Source organism: Rhizophagus irregularis, chromosome 22, assembly GCF_026210795.1.
Source record: "Rhizophagus irregularis chromosome 22, complete sequence".
In the NCBI taxonomy this organism is placed as follows: Eukaryota; Fungi; Glomeromycota; class Glomeromycetes; order Glomerales; family Glomeraceae; genus Rhizophagus; species Rhizophagus irregularis.
Window position 1 is genome coordinate 2,799,942 of NC_089450.1, and position 13,756 is coordinate 2,813,697.

Genomic DNA, 13,756 nt, shown 5'->3' on the forward strand with positions numbered 1-13,756 from the left:
AAAAGCAATTACAGGGAAAGGGGAAGAACAAGAAGATGCATTAAATAGTAACGTATGCATAGTCATAGATAGCCCAGTTTCTTTTAGATAGATAAAATTAGTTTATATAAGGACTAAATGTTATTTAATTGCTGTAATAATTATATAAACTACACAATGGTTTTTACATTATAAAAAAGAAATGAAAAAAATTTTTATAAGAAACTTTTTTATCGGAAAAATGAGACTATATTTATATTAAATTATCACGTGTATCACGTGATTTAATACTTTTTTAAACAAAAAAGTCTAAAGTATAAAAAAAAGTTTAAAAAAAAGTTTAAACATCTTTCCTTCTCTTTCGTAATTCCCCCTCCTTTATTTTTCCTTATCTCTCTCTCTCTCGTACTTTCTCTTTCCTTCACTTTTTTTTTAGACAAATGTAAATTTCCATATTTTTTGAAAGTTCTTGGACAAGGTTTGGTAAAGAGGAATGTTTTTAGCCTGCCTCTTGAAATAATTATTAATATTTCATTTCTTTTCTTCTCTAGGCAGCTTTTTGGTTCTCTGAACGGGAAGTTTGGTGAGTGTATTATTTTTTTAAAAATTTTATATTTCGTCTTTTAAAAAATGATTACTAATTTCTTTTTTCTTTTTTTCTTTTATTTTAAATGGCTTGGACACATAGGATTTCAGTGAGAAATCAGCCTCGGGTTTTCTAATTTTAGAGAAGTCTGGATATGCAGCAGCACAGAACAGGTAAGTTCCAAAGAAGCACGCCTTCACTAACCAGATACGTGTTGGTATCTAACACTTTGAATAGAGTGGGAATGATTATTTTCGTTACCAGATCCTTCTGCGACTTGAAAGTTTTATTGATGTCGAGTTGACTGCTTGTAGGTATTTATTTTCACTTCGGACATCACACTAACGGAAATTTGAAACTTTAAAAAAGTTTTCTTTTTTTCCATTTTTGAAGGGAAATCAGGAAACTTGAATCCTAATTAGTAGTAAGTTTCGAAAAAAAGGAACTTAAAATTTCATACAAAAGACTTTTTTACCATTTTCTTTTTTTTTAGGGGAATTAGCTCCGATGTGACTTCCCAAGTGAGTTTTTGAAAAGGAATTTGAAACTATAAAAAAAAGTTTTTATAGCTTTTTTTCCTTTTTGTAAGGAAATTGGATCCAACTTGGAAAAACAGAATCCCAGATACTTGAGTTTCGAAAAAAGATGTTATAAAGTAAAAAGTTTTTTTAACGGGTTTCCCCTTTTTGTATGGAAACTAACTTCGTTGTGGGCATTGGATTCTCAAGTGAGTTCCGAAAAAAAAAGTTTCAAAACTTTATTATAATACAGCTTTTTATTAATATTTTTCTATTTTCTTTTGTAGGACTTTTTATTTCGGAACTCTTGTGAAAAGTCGTCAATTACAGTAACTTCATCTTTCACTTTGTAGGTCTCCTCTGATTCATTATCAGAATTCGCGAATTTCCTGAATCAATCATATGCACAAATTTAATTTAACGAAAAAGACAAGAAAAATCAAAATATCTTTATAGTACAATTGTTGCATTATTTTATATTATTGACACATGATTATTTTACTATTTTGTTATTATTACTTTGTTTTTAATATATTTTCATATGTATAATCGTTATAAAATTAAATATCTATTATATTATTGATACATATTTGACATATGATGACCATATAAAATTGGCATTTCGAAATAATGTTTTTATCATATCTTTGATACATATTCGACATATAATAGCCACATTTAAAAAAATATTTTTACCATATATATAACATATAGTTATTATATAAAAATTAGATTTCTATATTATATGTTCGGCATATTGTCAACATATAGTTAAAACAGAGTTAACATAAATATGAATATCATATGTTTGGTATATTTTAAAAATATCTCTAACATATTTTTTATATTGATAGGGTTTCTGCAAAGAATATCTTGCTAAATAATTATTTGAAACTATTTTTATTGATTATTCATATTTCCATATTATAAACAGATGATGAAAAGAATTGATATATTTTTTTGGTAATAGCACATCAATTATTTTACTGGCGTCATTGTAGGTTGCATTATATTTTATACAAATTCATTTAGGATATCTCGACCGATAACCCATTAGTTGGCACTGTGAGATTTGGAGAATTAAACGTTTGGTTTTGCTGGTACATATAATAATTTCCGGTATCTTTCATAATTTCTAGCATATTCAGTAGAATTAGTTTATAGGAACTCGAGTTATTATATATAATTCATATTATGTATAATTTGATGATTTATTATGGAAGAGAAAGATAAGTCACCTTTAAGCATGTTTAATTAATTAATTTACCTTTTTTTTAAAAGATTGCATTTTTTTTTGCTTTGATCAAAGCACAATAATATGCATCAATTACCATTGAAGTTTCTTATGTATCAGATAATTTGGATCGTACATCATCTCCTAATGATGCTATATCAGAAATGAAGGATATGACAGCAAGGTCATACATTGAATCATTTATTTATTTAGCTAGTAATCTTCCTCGAAGTGATCAAATCTTAGTGAAAGCGCATATTTTAATAGCATTAATTGAAAAAGTATTTATTTATATTTGATTCATTGTAATTATAATCAGTTAACATTATTGAATATACTGATTTCAAAGAATTTATACTCTAGAACTCACGGTTTTTATTTAGAAGGTGAAATGTTTTTCAAATATTAAATAATAATTTAAAGCCATTTTCATTGATTATTTTCTTTAATGATAGTAACAATCAATTTTGTATTGGTAAGGCGAGACTTTTGAAATTGGAAGAACATTTGGTAAGTTTCGTTGATGTGTATATTCCCGTTATATTATAAATTTACAAGTTACTGCATATAATTAAGGTTGTCTTGATAGTTCTAATTGTATGACTAATTGTGGATAGCATATTTTACGTTGAATGCTTTATTTCTAGATTACCATAGTATCATCATCATCCACATCCACGGTACATAATATACGGTACATCCCTTGTCATCGGTATTTCCTAACGATTTGCGTGATGAAGATTTGAAAATCTTTTTAGAATTGGAAATTGTGTTAGTACGAATTAATAATATTCTTTATTATAACAAAACTACTTACATTTATTAGCGGTACTAAAGAAATTTTTATGATTTTATGTAATTATTTTAATATAATGGGTTTTTGGGTCAACACCTTTATGAGATTATTTCTGTACAATATTTCCTATAGTTAAAGAATCCCCCAATATTAAATAGCGTTTTGTCAATTAATTATTTATAATAAAGTTTATATTATACAATATACTCTAAATATTATAATACATTTTTTTATTTCTTTCTCAGCATCAATGTTTATTTATCAATCTTATTTAGTTATTTAAGTCTCTAATACAAAGTCTGAAAAAATTATAATATTCACGTGCTGTGATTCATCTGTTGATTAACTTATTTATAGCAGGTTAAACTAAAAAAGAAAGAAAAACATTTCGTAATGATAATATATAGGCAAAAAATTTTTATTAATACCAGATCGAAGATTTTTTTTCCAAGTATGGTGGTACTTTGTTAAAATATAATTGCCGCGTGAGTGGCAAAATTTTTTTTTTTTTGCCATAGTTTACATTGGAATTCTTGTAGATTTCCATGGAATTTTGTAAAATCCATAAAAATTACATGAAAACTAGTCCGAAATTTTACGTTTTTATTATTGCTACTTATTAAAATTATCCAACTTTAACCCATAATATTAATTAAATTTCTTATTAAATTCTATAAAATAACCCGATAGAAATGTTCAGTACATGTTGCTCTATAATTTTATCGGTTTAGTTTTTTCTTTTTACTATTCAATTTACAATTTATAAAAATTTGAAGTCACATAATATTATAGATCCACAGAAGTGTGGATCCCATGTAGGATATGGTGATGTATGGAATTCCACATATTTCTGAACTTAATCCATATGTAATTACATGAACAGATCTACCTAAAAATTTTCATGATGGGTATTTAATTTAAACTTAATTCTTGGTTTGATTTTTTTTTATGTTCTTTAAAGAAATATAAATTTTCTTGAATATTAAGATTTAATTTAATACCATGATTAATTCCAGTAATTATTTTATCGCCATGTTGTTGATAATAAAATAGTACATGACAAATTATATAATAATTTTTCTGAATTTAAAGAAAAATTATTAGATGAAAAAATTTGAAGTGCATTATCGATCGATGCTAAAATTTTCGTGTTTATTGGAATTCATATTTCAAAAATTCAAACTAAATTTATGATTTGCCAGTTAACAGGTTTTTTCTTTGAAAAAAAAAAAAATGATTTTTTTTCGAGTAAAATTATTAGTATATGAAATTCATCAAGTATAATAACCAATAATTTTGGTGGATCTGGTATATCTTTTTCTTCCTCCAATTAAAACAAGATTAAAGAAGCGATTCAAGAATTAAAAATTTTCATGAATGTACTTGTAATATCTAACATGTCGAAAATACAATTATAATGTTGAATCCATTATCTAACTTTTAGGTGGTATCAAATAAAATATCATTATGACTAATTAACAAACAATAAAGGACAATTTATATTTTATAACGATTTGACTATGCTTTCATATATTGCAAAGGAGCAAACCACACTATCACATTTGTTATACTAAAATATTAATATTATATTAGTTTAATAAATAATTACTTATTTTAAATGAAATTCTTTATTTATTCATTATTATTATTATTATTTTGTTGCGTAATATTATTATCATTTTTCCGTTTCGTAATATTTGTAATGTTTTGATTTCAAATGCTAAAATAGATAATATTTGGGTCGAGATAATTTATTAAAACTTCTAATTTTGAACTTAACGAAGAGGGATCCACTTACAATATCTTTTTATTGCTGCCGGACCGAAATTTAAATTATTCGTTCACGTGATGAATGTAAATTAAGTAGTTACTATTCAAAGATAAAAAATAAAATAAAATAACATATTTATACTACAACTTTGTATACTTTGTGAAATAAAAATAAAAATAAAAATAAATAAATAAAATAACGTAAATTAGGTTAGTCATTATTCCCTGGAATCAATTAACCTTGCGTAGAATTCATTTTTTACCTGCATTACTATCTAGAGAAATAATCAACTATCTTGTTTTCTCAATAAAGGACATAACATGTATAATGCTCATCCCATTAAGTGTCATTTTTTTATTGGTCATTATTGGTCATCATTTCATTTTCGCGATTTCGGTAATAATCTAATCGGCATAAAAGCTAATTGACATTTAGTGGGAAAGAATACTTACTAAAGGAAGTGCATATTTTGGAAGTTCATAAAATTTCCTTTTATATATATGATCATATATATGTCTTCTTAAAAAATTATTAAACACTATTTTCGATTTATAAACTTATATAAACACATATAAACACTTTTTTCTATTTACGGTATAAACTTATAAATTCGAATTTATTTATAAGAGAGGAATCAAAAAAAAAAAACAACGAACTTTGTACTATTTTGCTATAAATCGAACGAGTGATGAAATAAAAACGATTTTAGTTACTAATTAAAATATCGATTATCGATAATATATTCAAATGAATCGTAACGTTTAAGCCGATAAAAAATTTACGATATTTAAAGACCTTTAAATATACCAAAAAAAAAAAAAAGAAAAGAAAATTTAAATGTGATGAACAGGTAAAATTAAGAGTCATAGTATTGTATATCATGCAAATAATTAGAATAATACTTACTAAATTTAATAACGAAAGAAGAAATCATCTTTATTATTAATTAAAAGATGATCCTTGTAATATTTGAATTACGAATGTAAGCGCAATTTGACGTAAAATTGTGTTTGTGTTATTATTAGTAGAAGTTCGTCCTCTACTTGTTCTATTAATTCCAGGTCTTTGACGTTGAATGCGCTGATTTCTTCTATTAATTATTTGACGACGATTATAACGATTTTGATTAATAAAAGGAACGTCTGGGTTATCCATTTTGTTTAATGAATTTAAAGAACGAAATTGGATGTGGTAGAGAAATTAAACTGGGCCGATATTTACAGAGAAATCGAGTAAATAAATGCCTACGAAAAATTTTTCTAAAAAACACTCCGATAAATGAAGCTTTTTATTATAAAAAAAAAGCCCAGACATGTGATCAACTTAAAAATTTTTTATAGGGAATTTTTAGAAGTATTACATATTATCATAAAAATAGTGCGTTGAAAAATAGTAATAAAATCATGAAAATGAATATAACAAATAAGGCGATATTTTACCGAATTAGTGAAATTGACTACTGGAAGCGATAGTATATGAATCCGTTCTAATAAACAACAAAAATCTTTTATTAGATATACATATTAAGTAATTGTTTTGATCATTTAAATACATTAAATACAAAAGATAGTAGTTTTTTGAATGACTTCTTTTTTGGTCTGATTAAGAATTTTAAAAAAAAATCCATCATGTTCATTTTTGTTTATACGCGTTTATTTTCAAACTTTCATTACGCGTAAAGTAACATCAGGAATTTTTATTAAACTATCTCATTGTTTCAATAGCAAGATAGGTCGATCCAATCTGCTAACTGCAGAATTTCAAATTACTGTAACCAATTACTAATTGTTATTGTCATACGATGTGGGAAATCAAGTATTGAAAAAAAATTTTTTAGCCGTCATAGAGATAAACTTAATAAGGATTTTAAGGAATACAATCCATGATCATATATATTCGGATGGTTAATACATAGTTTCAGATGTACGGTACTTATTGTTCGAGGCCGATCGGTGTCTACAGGTTGAATATAAGCACATATAATACATGGAAAGTATATTTGTTGTTTGTATCTCTCTTGAAAAATATTATGCACTAGGGATCAATAACGAAAGAATTTGTTTGTAAGAATAATGATACCAATAGTTTTTATTTTTTTCGTTAAATTGACAATAACGATAAATATAAAAAAGTATAATAAATAAAATTTATTTTCTTTTTTTATGCGATTACTGGTTTTAATACTTGTTACTGTATGTCATACAATGATAAGGAGTCGTTATAACGCGTCATCTTGATATAACAAATTTTCCCCCAAAATCTCTTTCACTCGGGATCTCTTTTTTTAGGAAAAAAAAAAGAAACAAATGATAAAAGATCAAATATTATAATCAATTATAATCATAATTTTCAGATTGATAATTTTCATACTGTAATTTTTCCTATTTTTCGTTCATTCGCATTATCTGTTATGTCATTTATGCATGTGCGATATAATAAGGAAACTTAATTCATATAGTTGTAAAACAACAATACAATTAACTATATGATCTGTAACTATTATTTTTCTGGAATTCAAAACTTCGAAATATGGTTACACTCTGTTATTATAATTATTACAGTAAATTTGGATTAATTGATCGGTAAATATGCTTGGCGCTATTTTTTTACTATAAATAATATACGGCACATGATAAATATTCACTTACTGTTACGTTACGTTATATTATTATTTTGATTATTAAGTCTTGGCTGGTTTATTTATTATTTGAAAATTCCATTTTTATATTACTGATATTTTATATTAAATAAGAATAGAGTTAAGCTAAAAAAAGAAATTCATTTGAGTTTTTTTTTTCATTACTATTGTTACGCACGGGCCTATTTGAAATAAAATGATTTTATGACCCATTTTTATAAAACTTATCATGATAACTTTTTAGTATTTATAACATTTATAAATTAATTTGTTAAACAAAAATTTCTGGAAGTAAGAAATAAAATCTCCGGCCTTTAAGGGAACGAATACATTTTATTTATGTAACAAATAAAAAACAAACAGAAATATTTTATTTTTATTTGATATCAAAACTCACCCAACCCAACCAACATTTTTTTCATTCACACACCCTTAAAATATATCTATCCGACTGGATATGCATTAAATCTGGTGATTTTTTTTTTTCTTGTGAAATTTTTCTTCCAATAGAAAATCCACGTGCGCATGTTTAAAATGTTAATAAAAAAGAATTCATTATAAATGGTGGGAATATTTTTGATTTTTGGTTACGCAAATAAATTAAATTTTGCATATTGCAGTTTTTGCAAATCCTAATATTTACATTTTTGGAATAAAATAAAGCAGATTATGATACGGTAATATTCTCAAAAATTTCGTACTCTACAAATACATTTTTATTGCTAATAAAATAGGAAAAAAAAAATAAAAATAAAAAAATAAAAAAAACAGTCTTTTTGTTTTTTACTTTTCATTTCAACATAGAAGAGAGAAATATTGAGAGAAATATTGAGAGAAAGGGTAAATATTAAATTTTGATGTCTTTAAGGAAAAAAATCGTCCTTGATATATATTTTTCTCAGCATAAAGAAAGATAACATAGAAGAGCGAAATATTTCAAGAAAGAGGTAAATAAAACAAAAAAATTAAATTTGATAATAGATATGTCCTTAATATATACCATGTTTTCTCAGCATAAAGATATACCATTTTATTAAAGATTATATAAAATTAAAAATAAATTAACATACATGCAAACAATAAAATCTTCTTTTTGTTTATTTTGTTTTCCTTTAACGATGAACTTTAAAAAATTATTTTAGTAATTGATATTATTTGTTTATAGTTTAGTTATATTTACTTTAAAAACATATACATTTTTTTTATCACAGAATCTACTGATCATAATCTGTTTGTTGATTGCATTGTCAATTGATATTCCCGTTTTTTTTTTCATTGTAATTTACCGTAACAACCATAAACTTTTAATTAATAATTGAATTTCATAACAAATATTGTCATTGAGACTGCGCTTATTATGGCACAGCCCAAAAAGTATAATAGTATATTTAAATTATTTTATTGGACGTGTACGATATTAATGTACACATCCTAAGTTGCACGATAACCTAATGTAACACACTTTAATTTTGTGTAACATACTGTATATCTTAGAAATTTTTTCGTTTAAAACATTAATTATATTCAATAAATAGAGTAATACGTTGACTTACGTACATTGAAGTTCTGTATATTGAAATTTTGTATATTTCATCTATAAAACAAATGAAGTTCAGTTAATGTACCAACTATATTGTTTAATCTACAAAAAATCAACTTTTTTTTTTATTTTTAACCATTTAATTTCAGAAATTTATCTTCTTGACTAATCTAAATATAATTTTTTTGATTTAATGAAAAAAAAGAGTTAACTTAGTTGCAAAGTTCCATGAAAGTTCTGTTTAAAAATTTCGAACTTTACAAAATTTATTTTTTAAAATTTTTAAAACTTTTTTAAAAATAAAATAAATAAAAAATCGCATATATTATCTATAAAATTTTATTTCTATCTTCGCTTCCTGCACAATAAGTTGTTGATTACTTGCAATATATGTGCTAAAAAATTTTTTTTTTTAAAAAAAATAACAAACTATTAACTAATTACCAAAGAAAAAAAAAACTCAAATTACTAAACATTATATGAATTATTTATTTATTTCCTATAAAGACAATCCTAAGCATTTCTTTCAAATTTACAAGTTTTTGAGCAGAAATTACGAATTTTACTAGCATTGTACCATAATCTCAATTTTATTTAATGGGATGTATATTAAAATTGTACACATGATGCCGTACGTTAAATCGTTAAGATTGATATTGTTATAGCCAGTTCTTTAGCGTTTACAAACGTAAACAAATGGAAAAGGGTAAGCAGAAGGTATATAGGTAGACGGGTATAATCAATAAACAAACTATATGTATAAACACTTAATAAACAATCCAATCAGACGTGTAGTATAGCACTGTACGTCGGCATATACTCCCATCACGAATAAAGGATAACAAATTTATATTTCGTTAAATTCAAACAACAGTTTATTTAATATAATCATTAGAACCATTTTATTAAGAAAACTCTTCTACTTGAACTTCATTCAACTACCTTTCGTTCTGCTACAAATGCTCCACTATTTATAATTATTTTACTCTAATTAATTAATGTTAAATATATCTAACATATTGCATATATTAAACATATTTAATAAATTAAACATATTTGATATGTTGCATATATTTGATATGTTGAACATATTTAATATGTTGCATATGTTAAATATGTTAAAACATATCAAACATTCGTAACATTTGAAACATAGATCAACAATCCCGTGATTAAATTGAATTCTGGTCACGTGATTGATCGTTCGTTACAATATCATATACCTCTTGATAAAAATAATTTCTTAATTCTGGCCAAGATTACATTATACTCGGAATTATGATAATTTCGGCCAATTCCTAAAAATGGTAATAAATTCTCCGCCAGGATTACCCATAAAGGGAAGGATCAACGTGATAATTTGATTCATGTAATAGTACTGTACGAATGATTTGAGACTTGAAAATCATTATGGTGAAATTGTCAATCTAGTCTTCGATTTGTTTTAAATATTTAAATTTATCTATCCCTTTGCATGCATCCTTTATTCAATAAGTCCCTTGTAACTTATTTTAAGTATTATCAAATAAATAAAGAATTATAAAGATTTAATTTCTGATACGAGAATTTGTCAAAAACTTTGGTCTATAGGTACCGTCAGAATTGCCAAATTGAAAAATTACGGCATTATGAAATGGGATCCTCCCGAAATCCCGACAACCATAATCCCGATGTGATAAAATCTTGACACTCCTATTCCCGACTAAGACAATATCCCGAATGATTAAAATACTGAAAGAATTATATCCCGAATAGTCCAAAATCTGGAATTCAAAATTCCTGAAAGTTCAAATTACTGATGAGTCAAAATCCCGACACAATAAAGAAAAGAATTTTTTTCATGTGACCATTTATGTAATAATATCGTAGTGATTGCACAATTGTTAATAATTTGCATAATTTGCCAAGGAGTTATTATGTCAATTACTACTGCGTGATCTCACTATATATTATACTGTAACATGTAAGTCATAAATCAAAATTGCAATTTTTTATCATTTAAATTGGAAATAGTGTCGCAAATTATATAGCCAGTAGGAAATGATCTTCCTAGTAAACAAAAATCAAAGAGATACTCAAAATTATAATATTGTGTCGGGATTTTGACTCATCAGTAACTTGAACTTTCAGGAAATTTAAATTCTGGATTTTAGACCATTCGGGATATGATACTTTCGGGATTTTGATCGTTCAGTATATTGTCTCTGTCAGGAATACGTGCCTCGGGATTTTATCATATCGGGATTGTGCTTGTCGGGATTTCGTGGTAAACCCTTATGAAATACTGTATGAATTTTACCATTTAAATATCTAACAAATCATCAAGAACAACATTATAAATTTACGGATTACAAATTATCTACGGCATAACCAAAAAATAATATTTACTTTCTTTGTGTAATTTTTGTATATTTGGCATTTACGGCATTACGGCGATTTAATATATTACGGTATAAGCTTCATATACCATAATTAATTCCGACGGCGGCAAGCATACTTTGGTCATAATATCTAAAAACAGGTTAAACACTCTTTTTACAGGAATTTATTTTGAACAATATATTTTAATTTAGAGATCTCATAATTGCATTTCTGCTATCAAATATACTAATAAACTTTTAATTTCAAGAATATCATGTACTCGATCATAAAATGGTAGAACTCCAAATATAAATTCTCTCAATCATAAAAAAACTATACATATCACTGTAAGATATATCTAAGGTAGATAAATAATTCGATAAATAAAGAATAAATGACAGAATTACTAATCTTCAATTCTACAATCAAACCCCTGAGGCTCTTCTTGAACTAAAATTTCAGTAAGTTTACAATTTATATAATAATTCTTGTGGATGAGCCTGTATAGAATTATTTGCTTGTTTTGTACTAAAGTGTTGTTTGCTTTTACAAATTCCAACATACCATTTTTTAATTGACTATCAATATTAGGTTCTTCATAGAAATAATTTCCATCCCTGTTCATTTCATAATATTCATAAATACATCTAATCCATTTAGATATATTATTTTCAAGCATTATTATGGTTAGTCTATTGGAAGGACTTGAATCCCAACATTTTTTCATTAACTTTATAAAACATTTTGGAGTATTTTTTACAATTTCAGGGCGTTTCCCTCTACAATTACTCAAAATCATGTGCTTCATGATTAAATGGAGGAATACCTGGTGTGAGTTCCCACATTATCATTTAAAAACTGTAAATATCACTTTGCAGAAATTTTCTAAATTGAAACCAAATCTTGACCAAATCGCATGTTCATATTAAATTTAAAGAAAAGTTATGGTCAAAACTCAGTTTCGACTTAATTAAAATTCTTCAAGATGCAGTTACTGCATATTAAGACGATCGATAGTTTATTTTAATCAATTTCATTTCGAAGTCATAAATAAATTAATAAAAAATTTTAAATTTATATTACCAAAATTTTAAATTTATATTATCGAAATTTTAAATTTACATTATCAAAATTATAAATTATAGTTAAATTAATATTATCAAAATTTTATCAAAATTTTAATAAATTAGTAAATTAGTATTATCGAAATTAAATAAATTAATATTATTGATATTATCAAAATTTTAAAAATTTAATAAATTGATATTATGAAAATTGTAAAAATTAAATATTGTTGTATTAAGGTACTATTTTCGAAACTTTAAATAATTAATAACTAAATATTATACAGCCTTGAAATAATACATATTATGAATATACGTATCATTTCTAAGATTGTGAATGTTACCAATACATTCGTCATCTTTACAATTGTAAATGAAATGTACACTATTAACTACATTAACCACGCTAATGGGAAAAATCTTTCTCCAGCTATTTTCTGCTCGTATATTGGCGAGTAATATAGCTTTATCCAATTTGTACTCTCAAACCTAGTGTTGTTAAGTCCAAGCCATGCCGAACTGAACTGATGAACCGCGCCGATGGGGTCAATTTTGCTTGACTTGATGCTCCGAAGTCATTCAGTTCAGTTTGACTTGAAAAAGATAAGCCGGTAGGGGTCAATGGGGTCAATGGAGTTGATGGAACTAATATTAGATTTCAATCTAATTTTCATAAAAAACGTAAGTAACGTTTCAAAAATTAATCCCTCTCCAGCTTCCCAGTTGGCTGTGTTCACCTAAAATAAGAGAAAAAATAATAATATCTTTTCTTTCAATAATAATATAAATTTCCATTCCCTTTACCCAAGGAGCTGGTACCAACCAACCCACCTTCCATGTCCAGAAACTGGAGCTTCAGACATCCAAAACTCCAATAAATACGCATCTAAAAAATAAAAGAAAAAAAACGTATACAAATAAATTAACCATTACATTCTCCCACTTCTAAATTCTAACCAATATACTTATCCGAAGTTTACAAGTCCAAACTTGGTATTTACGTCCTAAATAGTAAAGAAAAAGATATATATATTTAATGTTTTTTATGTAAAAAATTACTACACTCTAATCTGACTATTATACTTTCTATAGTTCCATGTTTGAAAGCCGGAAGGAAGTTCAGGTACCCAAAGAACTGATGTTCTTTCTGTTCCTACAAAATAAAGAAAAAGTAGTTAGTAATAAGTATAATGATTATTTCTTAAAAAAAAAAATATACACCATATATAAAATTGTTTCTGAGAGCATCAATTTTTTAAAACAATTTCT

General features: G+C 25.5%; 2 protein-coding genes across 2 annotated transcripts; both read right to left on the reverse strand.

Moving 5' to 3' along the window:
* Positions 1–5,826: 5,826 nt before the first annotated feature.
* On the reverse strand, positions 5,827–6,039 carry OCT59_014794 (uncharacterized protein; the record flags this gene model as incomplete). Its single annotated transcript, XM_066150252.1, has 1 exon — positions 5,827–6,039. The coding sequence occupies one exon, from the start codon at positions 6,037–6,039 to the stop codon at positions 5,827–5,829; it is 213 nt and encodes a 70-aa protein (XP_066002437.1).
* Positions 6,040–11,829: 5,790 nt separating this feature from the next.
* On the reverse strand, positions 11,830–12,231 carry OCT59_014795 (uncharacterized protein; the record flags this gene model as incomplete). Its single annotated transcript, XM_025324307.2, has 1 exon — positions 11,830–12,231. One exon carries the CDS (start codon positions 12,229–12,231, stop codon positions 11,830–11,832), a length of 402 nt encoding a protein of 133 aa, XP_025186770.2.
* Positions 12,232–13,756: the final 1,525 nt, after the last annotated feature.